Source organism: Cucurbita pepo, chromosome LG20, assembly GCF_002806865.2.
Source record: "Cucurbita pepo subsp. pepo cultivar mu-cu-16 chromosome LG20, ASM280686v2, whole genome shotgun sequence".
NCBI classification, from domain to species: domain Eukaryota; kingdom Viridiplantae; phylum Streptophyta; class Magnoliopsida; order Cucurbitales; family Cucurbitaceae; genus Cucurbita; species Cucurbita pepo.
In genome coordinates, this window is record NC_036657.1 from 2736433 (window position 1) to 2759671 (window position 23239).

General features: G+C 36.5%; 4 protein-coding genes across 5 annotated transcripts; 1 reads left to right on the forward strand and 3 right to left on the reverse strand.

Moving 5' to 3' along the window:
- Window positions 1-424: 424 nt before the first annotated feature.
- On the reverse strand, window positions 425-12717 carry LOC111783527 (cellulose synthase A catalytic subunit 8 [UDP-forming]-like). The gene is made up of 24 exons (XM_023664455.1): window positions 12525-12717; window positions 12305-12401; window positions 12061-12122; window positions 11782-11838; window positions 11538-11597; window positions 10904-10960; window positions 10723-10765; window positions 9710-9787; window positions 8782-9097; window positions 8557-8716; window positions 8370-8456; window positions 6243-6459; window positions 5839-5915; window positions 5664-5715; window positions 5438-5579; window positions 4954-5229; window positions 3903-4248; window positions 3515-3652; window positions 3182-3307; window positions 2890-3102; window positions 2507-2768; window positions 2215-2414; window positions 1480-1833; window positions 425-1246 (listed from the first exon to the last, which is right to left on the reverse strand). The coding sequence occupies exons 1-24, from the start codon at window positions 12624-12626 to the stop codon at window positions 659-661; spliced, it is 4110 nt and encodes a 1369-aa protein (XP_023520223.1). The 5' UTR covers window positions 12627-12717; the 3' UTR covers window positions 425-658.
- A 493-nt stretch (window positions 12718-13210) lies between these two features.
- On the reverse strand, window positions 13211-13788 carry LOC111783440. Its single transcript, XM_023664368.1, has one exon. It carries the CDS (start codon window positions 13786-13788, stop codon window positions 13270-13272), a length of 519 nt encoding a protein of 172 aa, XP_023520136.1. The 3' UTR covers window positions 13211-13269.
- A 2096-nt stretch (window positions 13789-15884) lies between these two features.
- LOC111783529 lies at window positions 15885-16589 on the reverse strand. Its single transcript, XM_023664456.1, has one exon. It carries the CDS (start codon window positions 16587-16589, stop codon window positions 15885-15887), a length of 705 nt encoding a protein of 234 aa, XP_023520224.1.
- A 5534-nt stretch (window positions 16590-22123) lies between these two features.
- On the forward strand, window positions 22124-23239 carry LOC111783559 (probable WRKY transcription factor 65). Of its 2 annotated transcripts, none has more exons than XM_023664488.1 (3): window positions 22124-22324; window positions 22395-22538; window positions 22612-23239. In XM_023664488.1, exons 1-3 carry the CDS (start codon window positions 22191-22193, stop codon window positions 23156-23158), a joined length of 825 nt encoding a protein of 274 aa, XP_023520256.1. In that variant the 5' UTR covers window positions 22124-22190; the 3' UTR covers window positions 23159-23239. The 2 variants fall into 2 exon arrangements, with proteins under 2 accessions (XP_023520256.1, XP_023520257.1); XM_023664489.1 differs by having other exon boundaries at window positions 22624-23239.

Sequence of the window (23239 nt, forward strand, 5' to 3'; positions counted from 1 at the left end):
CCCACTAATGTGAGATTTCATAGTCCACCCCCTTCAGGGTCTATCGTCTTCGTTGACATTCGTTCTCCTCTCTAATCGATGTAGAATCTCATAATGTACCCTCTTTCAAGGTGCTTGAGATGTTATAAATGGTATCAAAGTCAAACATCGAACCGTGTGCCAGTAAGGACACTGGCCCTCGAAGGAAGATAGATTGTGAGATTCTACATCGATTGGAGAGAAGAACAAGTGCCAACGAGATCTCACATCAATTGGAAATGGGAACGAAACATTATTTATAAACGTGTGGAAATCTCTATCTAATGGACACATTTCAAAATTTCGAGGGAAAGCTCGAAAAGAAAAGTCCTAAAAAGACAATATCTGTTCGTGGCACTAGGAGTGAGCTTACTCAAAATAATACAATAACTGAGCAAGAACAAAATTTCGTGGAAGGTGGTTGGCTATTGTATTCAAATTGGTGTTTCTCACACTAATGATTACATTGTACAAACTGAAGCTCAAATGTTGAACCAAAGCATTCATACATATCCAGATGAATCTGTATGTTTTCATCTCAAACTATGCTGTAAAGGAACTGGTTGTGAATCCTATAGACAATCACAGCAGAATCTTTGACAAGAAATTGAAGGGTTTCGAAAAATTTCTTCAATATTACTCAACAATCTATTGCAATGCAGCTTTGTGCAATGGTTGTGCTGTCAATTTGGTTCACAAATGGGTTTATCTTCACCCAGACAAGTGAGAAAACTGATGCCAACAGTACAGACCACAGAACAACAATGGTTGGAGTCCGGTTTTGGCGACCCATAAGACCTTTGAGGAATGGATAGAGATGAAAAATCACCCAGAAGGCAAAGAATACCTTGCCAAAAAGAGGTCCCCAGGCTTCATATCCACCATTTAGTGCATCGGAAAATCCAGCAATGACACCGACCATGTTAACAACAATAAGAGTTGTAGGAGGGATCAAAAGTGTTGTCCATTTCACCATGTATAGCTCCCCAAACTCGGCGTCGTCAGCTGCCTTTGCAGTAACTGTGAAGTTGGTGTCCACACCAGCTAACATCTTTAGGAATCCTTGGAAAACAGCAAAGAGATGGGCCGAGACGCCTCCGATGACCCAGAATTGCTCATTACGCCATAGATCTTCGATGCTAACACCACTCCAACGCAGCTCAAGAACACTTGTGAGAATGATGGACAAGAAGAGACCCAGAAAAAGAGTACTTGCTAGGTTTGAGAGCTGCATGATGTTTAGCAAAAAAATGAGGAGAAGACATACAGAAGGATTTTCACTATAACAAGGATATTCAGTCCCAAAAATGCAGCAGGAGCAACACAATTCAATTTGGGTATTACCAAAGACTATGAACAGACATGGCAAGGAGATGCTTCTTAAAGTATCCATTTCGTGGATTATATTTGAATATTTTCATGCATATGTTAGAACAACAATGCGAGGGTAGATATACTTACCGTTGGTATGATAAATTTTCCTGTCAGCAGGCAGATTGCAGGCAATGAGCAGTACGCAACGAGAGGGAGGGAGGTGAAGGGATAGACAATGGTGTTTATGTATGCCATTCTTTGGAGCCATTTGAGCCGACCGCCTGCAAATCCATACCATAATGGGCAATGTCTACTGAGAAAAATCTCAACAGATCCAAGTGCCCATCGAAGAACTTGGTGCAGACGATCAGAAAGGTTAATGGGTGCTGATCCTTTGAATGCTGGCCTCAAGGGCATGCAGTAGATGGACCTCCATCCTCGGCAATGCATCTTGAAACCCGTTAAGATATCCTCAGTGACTGAACCATATATCCAACCAATCTGAAAAGCAAAACCATAAGCCCAATGATGGTTGTATTGACTACGGTTCATATTCATGTAAAAGAGAGAGAGACAGCAGTAGAGCTCAAGTTCACCGCTAGCAAATATTGTCTGTTTTGGCCCGTTATATATCAACGTCAGCCTCACGATTTTAAAACACGTCTGTTAGGGAGAGGTTTCCACACCCTTATAAGGAATATTTCGTTCTCCTCTCCAACCGATGTGGGATCTCACAATCCAGCCTCTTTGAAGGCCCAACGTTCTCGCTAGCACACCGCTCGGTGTCTGGCTCTGATACTATTTTTAACGGTCCAAAGTGGACAATAATTGTTAAGGAAAGGTTTTCAGACCCTTATAACCGATGTGGGATCTCACAAGTACCTCTTTTCCCCAGGCAGTCTTCTCTTCATAACCACAGCTAATGACATGAATTGCTTCTTTGATCAAAATCGATGAATTAGCAGATTCTGCGACTCCTCCATTTTCCATTAGTGTAGACTCAATAAATACAGAAGATAAGCCAAAAGTTTTCTCAAAGCTCAATTGAGAAATTAGCATGGACCTCTCGTACTCATCATAATCTGTAGAACAAAACCAAAACTAGATTTAATGACAAGCCGGAGAACTACTGCCTTCAATTTCTAGAACAGTATTCCTCCAAGATTAGACTTACTATCTATTTCCCTGAGGTTAAAGATTGCAGCATCAAGCTCTTCTCTTTTTACATCTCTCTGAATTTCAGTTGGATCTTTTGAGATCTTCTTGGAAGGACAGCAGCACGAACAGCAGCCACACCAAGAGCAGGATGATGAGGATGTCTTAGATAAGCTAGGCATAGTAGGAGGTCCGTAGCCATAAAGAGCCTGTCTATTAAAAACACAACCTGTACCCACGTAAACTGGTCCCTGGATGCCATCCAATCCTTTCATGTTGACCTGAAACAAAAATGAAGATCCTCAGAACAGGCGAGCCTCAAGACTGACTAAAGCAGGGATCAAGAACTCAGAAGAGAGTGATCATATATGCTCTTAGAAAATAAAACTAATTTAAACTCACATCAAAGAAAACTGTGTTGCGATTTGCATATCGATCACTTCGGTCAATGCCATCAAACCTCTGAGGAAATTGAACGTAGCATACATCTCGGCCTACTTGTGGGTCCATTAAGAAACACATTGCCTCACGTATAGCTTGGCTATTGTTAACATAGTGATCACAGTCAAGATTGAGAATGAAGGGGGCGTTTGTGAGCACTGCAGATACTCTTACCTGTTTAAGGAAAAACATTTGAGTTTACAACTTTGATGTGCCTGCAAAAAAAATAAAAGTATGATAGATAATTGAATACCAGAGCATTTTCAGCGCCGGCTTTTTTGTGATGTTGGTAACCAGGCCTCTTCTCTCTGGAGACATAGACTAGTCGAGGAAGTTCATTACCCTCTATGTCATGGGCGCCAGTATTGCCAAGAAAAACCTGAAACAATTCATCCTCGGTGATTGAACATTTTGATACAATCTAAACTGAACCCTTTCTATTGAGGTAGGGGCATTCGGGGAGTCGGACATTGCATGCACAAGATGATTTGGCATTAATTTTGCCTTAGAAAATTAATCAGTCAAACAGAAGTGGAACATTCTTCTGTGTTAGTAGAATAACGCAATCAAATGAGTAGTGTTTAACCTGAATCATTCCAGGGTGGTCACGTGGATTATTTCCTGGCCAAGCTGTTCCATCTTGCATGAACCAGCCTTCATCTGGCGTTTTCTGAGCCTTTGCTACCAAAGCATTGACTCGTACTTTAAACTCTTCATAAGCTCTCTGCCACGAATCAGCAGACTAATTGTTAAATAACTGTTTCCCGACCATTCACTTACTAAATGATATATTTTAAATACAAATAAAGCAAGTCACTTAGTAGCTCAAGCCCACTGGATGAAGGAGGGTGAGGTTTCCACACCCATATAAGAAATGCTTTGTTTTCCTCTCCGACCGATGTGAGATCTCCCAATTCATGGGAATGACTAACGAACAAGAAGCAGAACGTGAAGAGGAAGTTTGAGGTTCTTACTTTCATTGCTCTACGTTCCTTGACAAAAGAAGGTTGCACTTTATCTTTCAAATAGTCTATTTTCTGTGAGAAGTAAAACTCAGGAGCTCGAGGTTCAATGGAAAATTTCTTGCAGAATGGAACCCACTTTCTTGCAAAGTCGGCTGTCTCAACAAGAGATTCAAATGTGAGCATAGCTGCACCATCGTCAGACACATAGCAGGAAACTTTATCGACAGGATAGTCCACAGCAAGGATTGAAAGCACGGTATTGGCAGTGATTAGTGGAGGTTCTTTCAATGGATCAACAGTACTCACAAAAAAGTCCACAGCAGCAAGCTGGGAAGGTTCTCCCTCTCTTTCAAACCTGACCTCGAAACAGATAAACACAAACGATACCACATCAGGAGCATTAAATTGAAGCACCCATACCCACCACCTTTTTCGTTATTCCATATTTTATCCGACATTTTATCATTCTTCCTGGCCTACATGGTACCCAAATATCTTTTACTACAGCCCAATTACATGTTTTTGAGAGTGACGAAAGGGGCACTATCAGATTTGGGAGGAAAACAAAACATTCTTTATAAAGATGTGGAAACCTCTTCCTAGCAGACATGTTTTAAAAATCTTGAGTGGAAGCCAAAAAGAAAAAGCTCAAAGAGGACAATATCTACTAGCGGTGGGCTTGGGCTATTACAAATGGTATTAGAGCTAGACACTGGGCGATGTGCCAGTGAGGAGGCTGAGTCCCGGAGGGGTGGACAAGAGGCGGAGTGCAAGCAAGGACGTTGGGTCCTGAAGGGGGTGGATTGTGAGATCTCACATCGGTTAGGAAGGAGAACGAAACATTCTACTTTACAAGGGTGTGGAAACCTCTCCTTAACAGACATCTTTTAAAGACCTTGAGAGGAAGCCCAAGAGAGAAAGCTCAAAAAAGACAACATCGGCTAGCTAGGGTGGACTTGGGCTGTTACAAGTATTATAAAACCCAAAATAGTAATTATAAGAATAACGCTCCCAATTTACTTCACAAATACGTTAATAAGTTTTGCTGTCTTGCTCCTACCTGGCCGATAATCTGTCAATGAATGTGTCTCTGCACACGGGAGACCATTTAGGGAACTGATCCAACACCCATGAGAAGGCAAACCAGATTTCGCATATGATAGAAGTAAGCCATAGACCAAAAGCACTATCAACAGGATTTGTTATTCGATACTGGAAGAAAAGAGCTAGAATGATCAATCTCATGATTATCACAATTCTGTATGGTGTTAATCTACTGGATGGAATTGGATAAACTGAAGAAAATGTGTGTGTAACCGCAGCCGCCTCTGAAATCCTGGAAGAACAAAAATCACATTTTTCATAAGTTGATATGACTTACATTCTCCTCAGAAATACGATGTCAAAAAATCCAAGCCATTAAGCAGTTTGCAGATATGAAGGCAGTTTAATAGAAAAGCACATCAGCACACAGAAACCAGCTTTTAGCTCCAATCACGCATTCAAAAATCAGATTAAAAAAGCCAAAACCTGGTTGTACTTACTGTTTCTCTTCCATTTGTTGTTGGGGAGGAATTTGAGCTTCCTGTTCAGTCTTCACGGTAGGCCTTTTCTTTTTGTTCTTCTTATCCTTCCAACTCTCTACTCTGTTCTTCCAAATTGGGTTCCCAGATTCATCATTCAATTCTTCACAAAAACAGGAAGATATTAATAAGAATAGGAACAATATTAAAGGCTCCCAACGTGATTGAAGAAATCAATATTCATTACCACTATCCACTGTTGACACACTGCTGATATGTCTAGCATGCACTGCAACGTCCTAAGGAAAAAAAATTGAAAAAGTTGAGAAATAACTTCGTGAGGAGTTGAACATGTAGGAGATTAAATACTAACCACCTGTAACTGGGTCACAAGCATACAAAACTGACGAAATAAATTTCACCTGTGAATGACTGAGATGAGATGCCATTGTGTTTTCATCTCCTGATCTCTTCGTATCAGCATCCATCAGCAAGTTCTCTGAAAATTCAGAACATGCAAGCAAATTCAGAACCACTGGAAAGACAAGAACCGCTTATTTATTGATATCAAACAGTGCGAATCATAGGCTTGTTTAAACAATTCATTAAGTATTAGCAAATCAAACTGGGATCATACTAATAATAGTTATAACTCCTTGCATGAGAGTATCTAAGACTATTACAACTCTCAAGCAATATATGGTCAATCACAAATTAACACAAACTGGAATAGAAACTCCACTGAATGAAATTCAAGTTCCTGAGCAGTAAAAGCGTAAGACCTCGTAATGAAAGCAACAGGAATAGTTTAGCAATCAGAAGATACCGTCAAATAGAGACCCACAACGCAAGCAAACATTTCTGCCTTCCTTAATATCATACTGAACGCAGACTCTGCAAATAGGAAAATGGCACTCATGGCAGGCAACGAATGCCTCTCCATTGGCATCGACACCGACTGGCTCACCACAAGTGTGGCAAATGGGAACATCAGAAACCATCATTGCCCTTTCTTCGGACACCCGTGATTCTGCAACCCTAAATCAAAGATTAGCCCCGAAGTCTCTCAACCCAGCGCTTGTGGATGGATTTTAAATGGAAAACGCAAAACCCAGATGGGTCGTATCGATCTGTGCGAGAGGAGGGGTGAGAGCATTTTAGAAATGGGGAGGAATTGAGGGTAGTCGTTGGAAAGTTGGTTTCACCCATCTGCACAGAGAGGAAGAAGAGATGAGAAGCAAAGTGTGTGCAGAAACAGATTTGAATTTTGCGGGAAGTGTAAGAAACAATTTTGTTGGGCAGAGTACGTCCTTGATTTGAACTACCAACAGACGATTGTGCACCAAACCCCAACATGAGAAACCAGAAAGCAACCCCACAAACACAGACAACCGGGAGTCTGTGAATCTTCTAATTGAAGTGTACTCCTTACTGGAATTTGAATCTTCTTCTTTCGAACAAGACCCATGAAATGATCATTGTAAATAAAACTGTTGGCGGGAAAATCAAAACTTGGCTACTGTTGATTGATGGATTGGTTAACCGTTGAATTCATACGAATGATCAATGAAGTCTGTTTAGTCGAGCAGAAATATCCTGATTTAACAAATTACCCTTTTGGTAGATTTCAATAATAAATAATGAAAATTTGTGGGCAATAAGTGTAAAAATTAAAAGATATTATTTTCAACTATATAAAAAATTAAACATTATTCTTACCATTTATACCATTTATTTTATTTCAAAATACATCGATGGATTTCCAATAGAAATAGAATGTGAGATCCCGGACGGTGTGCCAGCTAGGAAGCTGGCCTCCAATGGGTTGGATTGTGAAATCCCACGTCGGTTGAAGATAGAGAACAAAACATTCCTTACAAGGATTCTTGCTTTGTTCACATATCTATTTAGAATGAAAATGAATATTCTCGGCTAGTTGAAGCTGGAAGGTGCGAGAGGTTTCCTGGACAAAAGGGCGACAAGGATTGTCTCCATACAGTTGAATAGCCATGGAGAAGATGAGAGCTGTTGGGAGTAGAATCCAAAGGGCAACCTTTCGGAGAAGAGTGCTGATGATATGGAGATGGGCGGGGAGATGATCAGATCCTCCTAGTGTTCTTGTTATGCAAGAGTCTTTGGAAGGCCCGTCTGCCTCCAAACGTGAAGTTTTGCAGCTATAAATTCTAAACAACAGTCTGGACAAACCTATGACAAAGGGGTTATTACGAATTTCTGGTGTCTTTTCTGTCACAAAGCTGCTGAGACAATTGTACATTTGATATGGAAATGCATGGTGTTCATGGATTTATGGCGGCATTTCTTCCCTTCTAATGTTTCTTCGTTGTGTGACTGGAATGAATGGTCGGCCGCGGACCACTCTGGCTGGCTTAATGCTCACGCGGATGTGGATGATGAGGTCAGATTTCATGTTACTCTCCGACAATGCTCAAGGAGGCGATCAACGCCTAGCTAGTGGATTTTGCAGAGCTGGGCGCTGGCGGTTGGCGGTAGACCTCTCGTTCAAGTGTCGGTCAGAGGATTCCCTTATAGTGACAGCCTCCCCTACTGGTGTGTTTTTCGCTCGGCAGCGATGCGGCATGGAGGGAGGCCGAGCGTTGGAGCAGGCTCGAGTGGGTGCTTAGCCATGGCACAGTGATCAGAGCAGGTTCCAGGTTGCTTTGCGGGTGCTTTATCATGATTTTGATCAAAAAATATTTAAATAAAAATAAGAATATTTCAAATAGCCTTTTCAAGTAAATCTAGTGTCAAAGTTGTGTAATTTTGTGGTGAATAGAAGCATAGTAATTCTCAGCAAATGCTTACTCTTGGTCTCAAAATTGTCTGTTAAGGATCTAAAATCAGATGCTTTAAATATAAGAACAGCAGCAGGTTCATAATTCCTCGGGTTTCTTTCTAACCTCTGATTCTGTGGGAAGGCACCACCGACGGCTTATGCAACATTATATACCTTCACTACCTTGCTGGTATCACAGACCACAAGGTTTTCTGTGTCAGATGGAGTAGTACATAGCCAATTCACCTGCAGAAGGTTAAATTCCAAACTTAGAAACTAATTCATAAAAGCACAAGTAATGAATAATGATATCGATGGTGACATGCAACTATCAATAAATAACAACCTTTTTGTTCAGGTCGATGTTCAAATGAAGAATTTTGTTGTTGCTGCTGCTGCCAGCTTCCCCAGCATCAGGAACTCCAGACCAATTCCATAGCTTTACGCATTTATCATTCCCACCAGAAACTACGAACTTCCCTTTCTCCCCAAATCGAGAAAATGCCCTGAAATTTTCCACTTGGTAAGGGAGATCCGTCATGTTGCAGAGGAGGAGAAAGAAATTACTTACACACAGGACACAGCTGCAGAATGTCCACCAACAGTGTAATCCAAATATAACCTCTTTCTTCCACTTTGCAGGTTATCCACATCGCAAGCTGCTGTAACTCCCTTAGATCTAGTTTGTGTTCTTTTACTAGATTTTGTGGAAATCTTTGATTTCTCGGATTCAATATCAATCACATGAACAACACCATCACCCCTTGCAACCACACATATCTGGCCCAATTTGTCCACCATATTAACTTCAGGAACTACTATTGCATGAATAAATGCAGGATTAAAACATTGTCCTGTGTTACTGGAAGGGTTGTTGTCAGGGATGTCTGTTGAAGGATGAAAAAGAAAAAACAATGCAAATATTAGTAACAGTGAAGTCTTATATGAGTGTGTATTTTACATTATCTGAACAGAAATTGGCGTGTTCCTTACGACCCAAGTTTGAGTTCTTGTACACATTGTTATGAATTTACATAAAACCCAAGGGGCCCTATGCCCAACTTCTGCTCCTAACTTCACGGCAGGATCAAAGAAAACTTGTACAGGCAAGATACAAATACCTTCCAGGATTAAAACTACAACTAGTATATTGTATTTATCCATAAACCAATTCCACTTCCACATGCGAAATAAGCTTTCAGGCTAGAATTCTAAACACTTGCATGATTCACTCTACAGGAAAATGAAAATCAAGTTCTGAGGAATATAATAATAGGCAAATGAGGCCCCCCACTCTCTACACTTATGCAAGAAAATTAGCAAGGAATGTTCGTACAACTGTCTTGGAGTCGTTATTTTGGATAAGTCACTGTTTAAGATAGGGAGTTAAACAAATTAGATGAACTATGCTCGAAAAGAAAAACGGGCACACAAGTGCAGACAAAATGAAAAGCATGGAATAATAATCACATAAACAGATGGGCTGCATAAGTACGAACCAAAATCAAGAACTTTGATGGGACGTCCTCTGGAAAAGTCCCACATAATGAGCTTTGAATCAAGACCTCCTGTAATAACTGTATAATGCCGGAATTGTAAAAAAGCAGTCCGATACGAATGGTGAGGCTTTCAATTATTTAAACATGGTACAACTTGAAACATAAACAATGACGATACAGTATCAAGAATAACAACTAGCAAAGAAACCAATGTTGTAGGTGACTCCGAAGTCGCAGGAAAAATCAATTCAAACTTGTGACACGTTATCCCCCAACATTTATAACTTCTTATGTTCAGAAAATTCTAAGAGTGATAGTCAACGCAAGAACAACGTCCATAAATCCTCAATATATAGAACTTGAGTTTCATTCTCTCAAATTGGTACCCTCTTCAATAATGTCTAGAGGTCATCCAGGGACTGTAAATACATTTGCATGGGAAACAACATAGACAATAAATACTAACTTTCTGGCCAATGGTAACTTGTAATTGTAGACTTGGTTTACTCTGTAAAGCATTTGTCTATCATATTCCTAGAAAACTCTGAAACCTCCGGATCTAAGATCCTACAGCCAACTTCAAGTTGATGGACAAATTGTAATACATGGAAATTGAACTACATCTTTCATGTGAAAGAACAAGAAGTATTCTCTTGACCTCAAACAATCACTCCAAATCCAGATTAACTATTTTAAGATGTTTTTTTCTTCACAATAAGCAACGAGATATGCAACAAGAATAGTATATCTCAGTGAAGATTTAGACTCGAGCATAAGTATTATACAAAAATCTTGAAACTTGGATATTTTCAGTTTTTTTTCTTTTTTCAATTGCAATGAGATGAAGCCTCTTGATAAATAAGCTCTCTACTTTGGACCTCTCCAAATCCAGAACAAAGATTAAGGGTATTAATAACTCATAATTCAATATGTTTAGCTACTTCTAAACAATGCAGATTGGATCACTGATGGTCTGAAAAAAGTGGAGGCGAAGGTTAGAATGTTGAGTTTACCTTCCCAAGGTCTCCAAGGAAGGAACTGAACACTGCTACAGATCTAAATATATGGTTTAGGATGCAAGGATGAGATCCATATAACAAAATTAAAGAACTGTAAAGCACAAGGGACTAGAATGGATTACAGAACCCTGATTTATTAAAGAAAAAAAAAGCTTCAAGATACAAGAAAGGATACACTTGTATGGCCAGATCTTAATGTTTTGTATAGGCAATTCTGGTGAATATCAATGATCTGCCATAAGAGTATGATCAGTATCTAATCTAACAATTTGGAATAGCAACATTGTAAAACCATTACTTCTGCATTTTTATTACTAAAAGGAGTTAATTCGTGCATGCTTGAACACAAGAATGAGATGGGACAAAACAATTTGTAACTTACTACATCCGTTATGTCAGAAATGGAAAAATTATTACTATGTATGATATATCAACATTCATTATCATGCGAGGGAAGATAAAATGGCCAAATAAAAGCTTCAATGAACTGCCTGCAAATGAGTTGATCAGATTTTGTAGAAAAAAAATTATATGATCAAAACTTCCAGGCTCACTGTCACTCAAACAGACATAAGAAAGCAACATCTGCTTAAAAATGCTGTAGATAACTGATGCCAGAAATTTTGGGTTCTTATGACAAGCTATACTCCGATAAAAGAAATTTCATTACATATTACCACTACCAGAGCTCATAGACCTGTTCCATCATTTACTTGAACTGAACTAAAATCAGGAACAAAAATATACCAGCGTGCTCATTTGAATTCAAATCCCAAGAAAAGAAATCACAGTAAGCTAAAGATGCTGACCTTAACATCACCACCATCATCGGCAGCAGCCAGAAAAGAAGATTTTGGGCTACAAGAAACCTGCATGGGAAGAAATTTTGACTCTTGGCTTCGGATCCTTTTTTTTATTTTTTTTTTTCAAATTCAGAAAAAATATTGGATTGTGAAACAAGTCTCCACACCTATAACTACAGAACTTGACAGAGGAATAACTTATTTCCATCATTAAACATGCAAATATAAACAACTTACTGATCGCCTCTACCTGATTTATCTCCTCTTTGTTGTAACTATAACTCTCCAATGGTTTCGATGATGTGGCCTCCAAAAGTAAAGGAAAAAATTAGTCGACAGTATAGTAACCATTGATAAATTAAATGTGTAAGGGACAGCATCGAAGTGATATATAATTTCATATATGAAAGACACAAAAACGTGGCCAAAATAGACAGCAAGTAGTATGCAAACTTGGGGAGGAGTTGTTCATTCCTTTAAAATACAAATATATTTTTAGTAAGTTTTTAACATTATGAAACTTCCTTACCTGATGGACATCAAATGACTTAATTTCCTTCCCAGAGGAGATGTAGATAACATCTTCATTCCCTGATAAGAAGGGTAGAATGGATCAGCAAAAAACTATATAAAAAAACAAAAATATTTCGAAGTTATGTTGGATAGGATGTCATCATTTCAATCTTGAGAAACCACTAAACATTTTAAGCCGGTGGCTATGGCTTACAGATCATTGAGACTTAAACAAAGGAATAAGTGGGAGAATAATGGACCTTGCTTGAAACATATGGATGTAATAGGTTCTTTTCCTACTTCCATAATGGATACCACATCTTTGCATCTCATGTCAAACCAGCAAACACAACCATCCTACACACGCCAGAAAAATAAGATGTCACCACAGAACCAAGGAAGCGTATGCAACCTACTGAAATTCAATACAGTAGAAACAAGGAAAGAAGACGCGAAGGCCATAAGTAAGTCTTACTCTACCTCGCCTGAAGTAGCGACGAGGCCAGGACGGTCATTCGAGGCGATGCAGCACGTGGCAGTGCCTTTGTGGCCTCTTAGTCGCCTCGGCGGCGCCTCCGTCATCGTTGCCTCTCTTCACCTTCACGAATTGGTCCGCTGCTACCGATGGCCAACAAGTCGCCGATGATCGTGAACTTGGGTCTTCTGGGCTGACTCTGGGCTGCTTCAGTTTCGGCCCAAACTTACTCAATTATGTTTCAAGATTTTTAGTATATAAACATTATTATTTTTCAAAACTTTTTTTAAAATAATATTTTACTAATAAAATATATAATTAATTTTTCAAATAAATCCTTGTTGTCTCCTAACGTTAAAATTAATTACAAAATGTGCTTTGAAATTAAAAATTAAGTCGAAATTAATTTTATTTTAAGATTTATTATATTTTGGGAATCATCTCGGATTAAAAAAAAAAAAAAAAAAAATTCTCTTCCTGTGGTACGAAGCCTTTCGTGGAAGCCCAAAACAAAGGCATGAGAGCTTATGCTCAAAGTGGACAATATCATTCCATTGTGGAGAGTCGTGTTTATCTAATATGGTATTAGAGCAGTTCGAAGGGAGGTGTTGGATGATGTAAGTCCCACCTCGCCTAATTTTGGAAAATGATCATTTATTTATAAACAAAAAAAAAAATACTCTCCACATTATTATGAGAACTTATACGGACAATATCATACCAAATTCGTATTTAGTTACAAAATTGGGATCATCTAACGATACAGGCCACTGCAAAAGCCCAGGATCTGATGTGCTCTTTCATGGCCATACTATCTTCAAACGGAGGCATCTTCTTCTTCTTCATCTTCCTCCTCCCTCTCTGGTACTGATTCCCGCCGCCAATTCTCTGTTCAAGCAACCAACATTCACAAATCTCCTTCACAGCATCACTCAGATCCATCTCTCCGACAATCTTTCTCCTCTGCCCCAAACACCCCCATCTTCTTCCTCTGCTTTTTCTCCTCTCCTCTGTTATTATTAACCCCAACCCGCCGCCGGTTTCATTCGTCTTCTCGTCTACAATATTCCTCTCCTCCCCAACATTTTGCTGATTTTGAAAAATGGGAGTCGCAATTTCTCCTCCTGGAGGCTCAACGAAGTCGTTTTGAGTGGGTTTTTGGACGACCGGTGGCGGCGGCGGCGGCGGCGGCGGCGGCGTTCTGTTTGAGAATACAGTGGCGAAGAACCAGAGAGAATCCAAATTCTGTAGAACCTGCTGGTCTTCCATTGTATTCAGACGCCCAAAATTCCAATGAAGCTTCAAAACGAGTATTAATAACCAAATTCCAGATGGATGAAGTTAAATGACTAAACTGCCATTCTGTTTACTGAGATAATAACTTAATTCTTGTGAGGGTAATATAGTAAATTCGTGAGTATATGTTATTGTGTGCCGTGAGAAACCATGGACTTTTTGACCGACCGTTCGTAACACCGTCAAAATAAACGGAAAGTCGTTCAAACGGTCGAAATAAAACATGCAAAACGACAATAATTACATGTTTCTTTGGAACGTGGGCCCCACTTTCCTCAGAACGCGAAGCAGAGCGTGCTTTTGTGGGAGTTGAAGTTAATCTATCACAAACTAATTATTAATTATTATAAAAATAAAAGTAATAACCCATCACCAACCTTTTTTTTCTAAATTAAAATTAAAAAATAAAAAAGCCTCAACTTTATGCTCAAGAATCCATATTTAATTTGAAATTTCTCAACTTTTCAGCTGGGAAGTGAGATGTTCAAAATCAGTATATATGTTTTTGTTTTTATTTTTAATTTAATTAAATTATAATTTCGATAATTGATTAAGACATATATCATCGTTCGTAGTTCACTAAATTAAAAAATAAAGTAGAAAAATGAGGTCTTTTTTATTTTATTATTATTGTTTTAAAAAAAGCTTATAACCTCAATTTTAAATAAATATATTAGAGTCGATAACAAATCAATATTAGACATATAATAACCTTCGCTTGGATTCATCATATTATTTTTCATAAGATATACAAGTTGGATTATTTTTATGGAGATTATTTAAAGCTACTAACACATATTTTATTTACTAATAAAAAAATAATCCTTCCACCTTCCAATATTTACGTAATATTATAGAAAAATAAGAAAATAAAATAACCTAAGTTGATCATGTCACACCCTTACATTATTTCTATTATTTTTAGAAGGAAATTTCATTTGTTTAAAAATTATCCTCCATTAGAGGAAGTCTTAGCTTAGATCAAATTATTCAACTAGCTACCTGATGTGGCAAACTTATCCCCATTTCTTTGACTTTCTCAAATTATTCCTTAATTTTTTCAAAGCTTGATTTGGTCCAAAATTCATATATTAGTTAGCATAATTTAGTACAAAGATGCCTATTACTATTCTTAAATAAATGTCCATATTCAATCTTATATCTTTTATAAATGGTTGAATTAAATAAATTAAATAAAATAAAAAAAAATATGTATTAAAATTACAAATAAGATTTTAATTTTCTATTTTTTATAAATGTTTAATAAATTAATGAACTTTTAATTTGTTTATTTAATTATGTCTTTACATATTTAAATTTATAAAATTATTTAATTTATTCATAATAAATTCAATTTGTAAAATTACCATCTATTTATAATAAATAAATTTAAATTTGATGTTTAATAGAACCCATAGTTTTATGCAACACTAAATTTATAAATTTTTCAAAAAAACTAAATTTATAAATTTTAAATTTTTTGAAAGCTTCTAATTTTAAAATTTTAGAGATTAAATAGATATTTTATATAATATTTTATGTGCATGTCAAATTATGTGTCCATATAATTTCTTTTATATTAAATATATGTTTTAGTTTCTTTTCTTTTTTTTTTTTCTTTTTCCTTCTCTAATCTTTAACAAAGTTCACTTCTTTATAATATATTTTAATATAATCCACATTATCCCAAAATGTTAAAATTAACCACAAAAATTATAATGAAAATTCGAAATCCATGTTATTATATCGTATTTTTTTATTTTTCTTTTGGCTTCATCTTCAGGTGTATTTTTTTAGCTTGTTCTGGATACATTTTCACACAGTGTTGTTCCTCCCTAAGATCGATGTGGGATCCGTTCTATTAGAATTTATAAATTTTTATATTTTTGGGTGAATAAAGTAGGAAAAAAAAACCCTCAGAAAAAATAAGAAAAATGAGTAATAATTTCCAACAAATATATACAAATTGGCTTGGAATCCAAAACTTAGAGATTAGAACAAAACTTTAAGAAAACCCCAAAAGAAAAAAAAGAAAATTAGAAAGAGGAGAACTATGAATGAGAGCAGTGTCATCTAACAGTAGAAGCAACAGCATGAGCCCACCATTTGAGATTATCTTTCATATCAATCTCATTTGCAGGAAGCCTCCATTTCATCACCAATGCCTTCTTCAATTCCTCCTCTTCCTCCATCGCCGCCCAAGCTTCCGAGAGGTAAGGTCTCGAAATTCCACCTCCCAACTCTTCTTCTTCTTCATCCCTTTTCCCCAGCCTGTTCAATCCCGGAACTATCCACGCCAAGCTCGAGCTTTTATCCCCTTCCGAGAACACGAATCCCAAATCCATAAACCCTTTTACCTCCTCAAATTCCAGCTCCGAGAGGCTTCTACTTTCCGACCCCCTTATGCTTCTCCCTCCAATTCTCCTCCTCTGTTTTCTTTTCTGCCTAATTACTACTCTCCGGCTCTTCTCCGGCGCCTCTTCCCCGCCCATGTCTTGGCTCGAAAGAATCGTTTGAAGCTTTGGAGAGAAGAGAACTGAATCGGGTGAACTTGAATCTGACATAAAGGTTAATTTGGAGCTTAAATCTTCGCTTATGGACCTCGGGCAAATCCGAGGGACGAAAGCTTCCTCTGGCGGCGAGTTTTCTAATGGGTCGAGATCTTGATTTTCGGGTCGTGGGTTTTGGGGGTTTGTTGGAAAGGGGTGTTTGTTGAAGATTTCACGCTCGAACCAGAATGAATCGAAGAGATTGAGAACTTGCTCAACGTCCATCAATGGCGGCGCAAAACAGATATCTCTGTTCTGATTGTGTTTTGTGGTTGGTTAATTTGGTTTTCACAAACTAATGTTCTTTTTATATATGCGTGTAAAGAGTCTATAACATTAAATTGTTACAAAATTGCCCTTGAATTGTTCAACAATTTACGAATTAAAAATTATATTTCCTTGTTTGAGGTGTAGTTTTGTCTTTATATAAACAGTGTTTTACTTTTAGGGGTAGAATTTAAATGTTTTCTTAATAAAGATTACATTTTTTTTTTTGAGATTTTACAAAGAAATTGTATGACACTTACTCTTACATTCGAATAAGCCAGTCAACTCAAATTTGAGTCGTCGACGTATACACAAGTCTCTGAGAAAACGATTATGACCCAATGTTATATTGTTAGTATATAACTTGTGAGATTCCACATCGGTTGGGGGAGGGGAATGAAACATTTCTTATGATTGTGTGGAAATCTCTCCCCAACAGACGTATTTTAAAACCGTGAGACTGACAGTTAATACATAATATCAGATAGTTGTGATACAAATAATATTAATATATAAATTATGAAAGAGATGGAATATTGCTTAAAAATGACTTAAAAAGCAAAGGCCAACACCCACCATAAAAAGAATGATTATGTGTGTGTGGTGGGTATAAAATTAAACCATGCATATCATGGCAATCATAATGAATGATTGAATCACTGATTGGATGCAGTAACTAAATTTCTCCTATAAAAATCCTTTCTTTTTACTCTTAACATAACCCAACAACAACAACAATTATTAATAATAATAATAATAATAATAATCCTTTTTAAGCCATCAAACTAAGCTAATTAGTTACTTTGTCTCAATTGTTACTCAAAAATTTACCGCATATATTTTTATATAATTTCCTTAAATTTCTCACCCTGTTCTTATAAGTCAATAGTCAAATTATTGTCACTGGTAAATAAAATAAAATTAAAATTTTTGTAACAATAACAATAACGTGGGATTTATTTGGATGTGAACCGGGGGGAGAATTTGAAAACAAAGACAAAAAGCGTGTTGGAATTGCATGAACCTGTCATTTTTAAAACAAACCAATGGCTGATTGTTGAGGTTAGATAATAATTGAAAATTAAATAATAGAGGTCAACTCGGCTGTTTGACCAGATAAGGTCAATCCATGAAGGCAACCAAATTACCAAATGGAAACGGAAGGGGCATTACAGTAATTCCGTCCTTTTAAAAAGGAATATTCGGACACGCGTTTCAGAATAAACTCGGAGATTCCGAGGAGTCAACTTGACGTGTCCTACAGTTGAATCATATGGGCAGCGAGTTCGATTATTTTAATTATCTCTAATAAATCTTTAATTTATTCCTCCCCTAATAAATATAAAATTAGATTAAATATAATATTTAATATTATATCTATTAACTTAATTAAAATTTAAAATTTTTAATCATGTAAGAAATTATTTAATATAAAGGAGTGAATTATAGAATTTTAAAGCTTGGTAACTTAATTTATATATATATATAAAAAACTAATAGCATTTAATGAGTAATAAAACTATGTTTCTGACAAAAAATGGTAAAANAAAAAAAAAACAGAAATAAGCACGTGCGTCAAAAAACCCAAAGGCATGACTTTGGTTAATTTGGTGTGTATTTATTAAACAAACAAATTCCTGTTTTAAGTTTGTCGGTATTTAAAAAAATGATAATGAAAAAAGGTAATTAAGGTAATGTTTTATTAAAATTACGTCATTGATTACGTGCTTAATAAGGAAAAAGCAAGGGTTAATTTAATTTGAACCCTTAATGTTTCCCACGTTATTAATTCAGAAATTTGATTAAATATATCATAAACAACACCAACCCTTCCAAGAACAAGAACATGATATTGTCTATTTTGAACATAAGCTCTCGTGGCTTCTCCAAAAGGCCTCGTATAAATGGAGATATTCATGATCCTCCACTAAATTAACTAATGTGGAACTCACACCCAAAAATTCTCAACAACGATAATAAATAAAGAAAACAAAAAAAAGAATAGAAAGAACACTAACCCTTTCCATTAATGTTTAGAGGCAAGCAAGAGGGATTTAGGGTTTAGTTTGGTTGCATGGGAGCATCGCCGGGCAAATCTCCTTTGGCAGTAAGGTGATGAAAAGAGAGGCTGAATCGCGGACTGCCAATGGAGTAGTTGCCCGGCAATCCATCCAATGCACTGCCGGCATATTCATCTTCATCTGCATGCACTTTGTTGAATGAAGAAGCTGGGCATTGCCAATGTTTTATAGCAGAGAGACCAGCATATTCCCAGTACAATACTCCCCCTCTCAAGGCAAATATACAAGTATAATGCTGCTGCTTGGGGGATGAGATTCCCATGGATCTTATTCTCAAACCAGGACATGTTTTTTTTTTTTTTTTTTTTTTTCCTCTGGTATTCTTTACAAGTGTACTTTAAAAAGATGTCTATTTAACCTACGAGAAATTCTAGTTTCAATGCGAGTGAAGGAGTGGGGAGAGATTTTTTCTCGTTAACTAAATAGGAGGGAAGAGTATTATATTTTCCTTCATTGTCTCCACACGTGATCCCACACAAGCCTTCGCCTCATTTTATATATATTTATTTTCTTATTTGGTAAATAAATCAATAATTAATTTTTTAAAATGAGAAAGACTATATTAAAATATTGAAAAATTAAGTTAATATTGTATTTACCAAATATTATTAAATTTATTAAAATGTTTTAAATTATTTAATAGGAAAATGAAAATTCTATTTAAAAAATTCTTTCACACTATTATTATTTTTTAAATTTTATATAAAAATAGGAAAAAGTTCTTTGTGAAAACCTAATACAGGCGAAAAGAATTGAAAGTATGCCTCTTGTTACAATCACACTACTTGTAGCAGTGAGATAATACTTGTAGCAGTGAGATAATGATAGTGCGACACTTATTCTAACCCAACAAATAAGTTAGTCGTATGAAATTTGGATCTCACGGACAATATCGATGTATGCTCGAGCCTTAGGCACATTTGAGAAAAACGTTTTAGAAAATATGAGCAAGGAAATACGTTGAAAATAATTTTAAAAAAAACAATGTTATAAGCTAAAAGGGAGTACGTACGAACAACTACTTTGATAGTATATAACTCAAGCATAAATAATTGACAACTAGTCACATCCCCTATAGTACATTTTGTGGCATTTTAGTCGTGACGAGTATATTTTGGCGACCGGTCATACACTCTATATTGACACAACAATAATAGTAAAGACCTATCTAACATGAAAATAAGCAAAAGGGATTTGGAACAAACATGTGGTCATCGACAAGACGTTATAGACAAACATGAACGTGACATTTGACATGCGACCCAGACAACACGTATAGGACAAACATGACCGTGACACCCCTTAAGCATTGTATTAAAACATAAGAATTGGAAACATAGATCATATGCTGTGGACCATCAAGTGGGATTTATATGGTTTTAGAATAGTATCAAACTCATCCTTAAAAAACACAACTAATCTTCTATACTTTAATTTCACTCTATTTTGTTTAACCTTTGTCAATTCCGTGGGGCTATCTCAACAATCAGTTCCATCAAATATGATTTTTTTTTTAATTATTTTTTTATCCTTTTTTGAAAAGTCAATTTTGACCAAAAAAGAAAAACCCACATACCTTGTTGCTTAGGAAGCCAAACTGTGGCAGCAGAATTGCCGGAAAAATCTCCTTTGACCATCCAAACAGATCACACCCCACCTTCTCCCCCTCCGCCGGCTGCGGCGGCGACGCCTTTGGCCATGGTACCTTCATTAAATGCCATTCTGTCCAAAGGAGATCTATCTTATATATATATACATATATAGTATGGGCTTGTAAACTTTAATTATCATAATATTATTCCTTTTCTAACCTCAAGATTATGCAACCTAATCAGCCATCCCCTCTATTTTTTTTTCATTATTATTATTATTTTTACTTTCAGATCTTAGGGTAAGGTGGGTTAGTGGAACTTGCAATGGTATGATATTGTCCATTTTGAGTATAAACTCTATTGATTTTTCTTTTGATTTCTCTAAAACAACTCGTACCAATAGAAATTATGTTTTTTACTTATAAATGCATGATCTTGCTCTCAATATGATTGATTTATCTTTGACTGCACTTTCCAAAAAATGATATGCTACAATGAATGAGGCCTATTTAAAATATAAATATAATATTAATTCAAATATAGCCGAGAGAGTTTTTTTTTTTTAGTTTACAAATACTGAAAATTGAGGTTTAAATATTTGACTTTATCAAGATCATAACATGTTTTAACTGATTAAACATTGACAAAGAGACAAAATAGTTGACTTTTTTTTCTTTTCCTTTGTACATAATGTTTAAAGTACCATGCAACCTTAAGTTACATTTAACATTTATCAAATTTTAGATATAAAACATCATAAAATTTTAAAAAATTTATACTACATTATTAAAATTTAATTTTATGTCTAAGTTAAAAACGGTCTAATAAACCTTAAATTTTTAAATTTTTAATTTTGTGTCTAATATATGGATGAATTATTCTTATTTTTTTAAAGTTTATAAATCAATTAACATAATATAATTTTATTAGTTAATTCTCAAAAAAAAAAAATAATAAATAAAAAATGAGGAAGGATGGATACATGAGAAAGTGGGAAAAAGAAACCAAATAAGTTTTATATTTAAAAAAAATTAAAATAAGGGAATCGGAAACAGACTTAGTCTAATCACGTAATTAATTAATACGATTAGTGTTTATTGCTTCCTTCATGAAGCCATCAATTTCTAATTTCAAATTTTATTTTTCTGGTTTTCTCTCACTTTCACCAATAATATATAGATTAAAAATTATACATGGTTTTAAAATATCTCAAAAATATATATTAATTTTATATAGTTTTTTAGGCTAATTGTAGCATATTTAAAGCTTATTAATTAGGTATAAATAAGATTAGAAGCAAGATTTGTAGCAATGAGAAAAGATTCTTGATTGTAGCCAAGACCATGTGATCCATCCAACTGATTAATTAAGATAATTGTAATTAATTATGAACTATAATCCATATACATTTAACTGTTTATTTAAATCCCTAACTTGGGCTTGGTCTTCTGTACGATAGTTAATTTAATTTAATTATAGTTTACTTCTAATATTAACTTTCTTCCAAGCTTTATTATTATTCAAAACATTGTTACATCCCATTTGTTAAGTTGGTTATATTTGATTTATTACACAAATTTGTTCACCATGTCACAATCAACAGCGACAAATTATGGATTTAATATCACCAAATTGCGAGAGATTAGATAGTTATTAAAGAGAGTAGTAGCCGCACGTCCCCCAATTAATATTTTTGTCAACTCTTTACCCCATTTTTTTTAATATTTTAATTTAAACCTCCAAAAATATAATTCTTTAAACAAATCCCACATTAAATTGCCCCTTTATTCTTCTTCTTCCTCTGCTTCAAAGCCCTCTGATACAAACTTTTCCGACAGCCTTGAAAAACAACCACCCATCTACGGCGGCCGCCCATATATAGTACTATGGATGATGTTACCTTCAACAATAACCACCAATTCTATTCTGTTGATCTTTTAGAAGATAGCGACGGATTCAAGGCAGCCCCTGCTTCTCCTCCGCCTCCTAATTCCACCGCCGCCGCCGCCAAGAAGGGAAGGTCAGTTGGTGAATTCAGATTGATTTTGTTTTTTGTGTATTTATTTTTTTAAAAATTTGATGGCGTGTAGAAGAGGGATGAAGAAGAAAGTGGTGTCGGTGCGGATTAATGGCGACGGCCCAAGGAATTCCTCTGGTTCTACAACTCCACCTTCTGATTCTTGGGCCTGGAGAAAGTACGGCCAAAAGCCCATCAAGGGCTCCCCTTATCCCAGGTGATCTGTTTTATTAAACCTTGATTTCAATGAAATTAATGGGTTTTGATTCGATTTGGGTTTAATTTTGTAGGGCGTATTATAGGTGTAGTAGCTCCAAGGGATGTCCGGCGAGGAAGCAAGTGGAGAGGAACCGGCTTGATCCGACCATGTTGCTCATTACTTATTCCTGCGAGCATAACCATTCCGGTCCGGTTTCCAGAAACAACAATCATAACCAAGCCGCCGCCATCGCCGCCGTGAAACCCACTTCGCCAGAGACGGTTCCGGTTCATCCAGAACCGGAACCGGAACCGGAGGCGGAAGAGAAATTTGTGGAGTCGTTAGAGGACCAGTTCAGCTGGTTTGGGGAAATGGAAACCACGTCGTCCACAGTGCTCGAAACCTCCATTTTCTCGGGGAGATCATCCAGCGGAGTGGGAGATTCGATTTCCAGTGACGTGGCAATGCCTTTTCCGATGGGGGATGATGACGTGGACGACTCTCTCTTTGCGGATCTCGGGGAGTTGCCGGAGTGCTCTGTCGTGTTCCGACACGGCGGAGGCCCGGGATTACCAGTCGATGAACAACCGCCTACAACCCAGCGGCGGATCACTCCTTGGTGCGGAGCCACCACTTGAGATGTCCGGCGCGGCCTTCTCTTCGTTTGTATACTTCTAGGAGCATCGTCCGCCATTAATGCCGGGAAAGTTTCTTTCTTC

Bases quoted from the DNA above. Each gene is read 5' to 3' on its own strand.
- LOC111783527 (XM_023664455.1), bottom strand. From the start codon at position 12,626: ATGACGGAGGCGCCGCCGAGGCGACTAAGAGGCCACAAAGGCACTGCC. The intron at 9,788-10,722 runs GTAAACTCAACA...GGCATTATACAG, and splicing joins TCCTTGGAGACCTTGGGAAG to TTATTACAGGAGGTCTTGAT. The intron at 4,249-4,953 runs GTAGGAGCAAGA...TTTCGAGGTCAG, and splicing joins ATTGACAGATTATCGGCCAG to GTTTGAAAGAGAGGGAGAAC.
- LOC111783440 (XM_023664368.1), bottom strand. From the start codon at position 13,788: ATGGAAGACCAGCAGGTTCTACAGAATTTGGATTCTCTCTGGTTCTTC.
- LOC111783529 (XM_023664456.1), bottom strand. From the start codon at position 16,589: ATGGACGTTGAGCAAGTTCTCAATCTCTTCGATTCATTCTGGTTCGAG.
- LOC111783559 (XM_023664488.1), top strand. From the start codon at position 22,191: ATGGATGATGTTACCTTCAACAATAACCACCAATTCTATTCTGTTGAT. The intron at 22,325-22,394 runs GTCAGTTGGTGA...GATGGCGTGTAG, and splicing joins GCCGCCGCCAAGAAGGGAAG to AAGAGGGATGAAGAAGAAAG. The intron at 22,539-22,611 runs GTGATCTGTTTT...TTAATTTTGTAG, and splicing joins AAGGGCTCCCCTTATCCCAG to GGCGTATTATAGGTGTAGTA.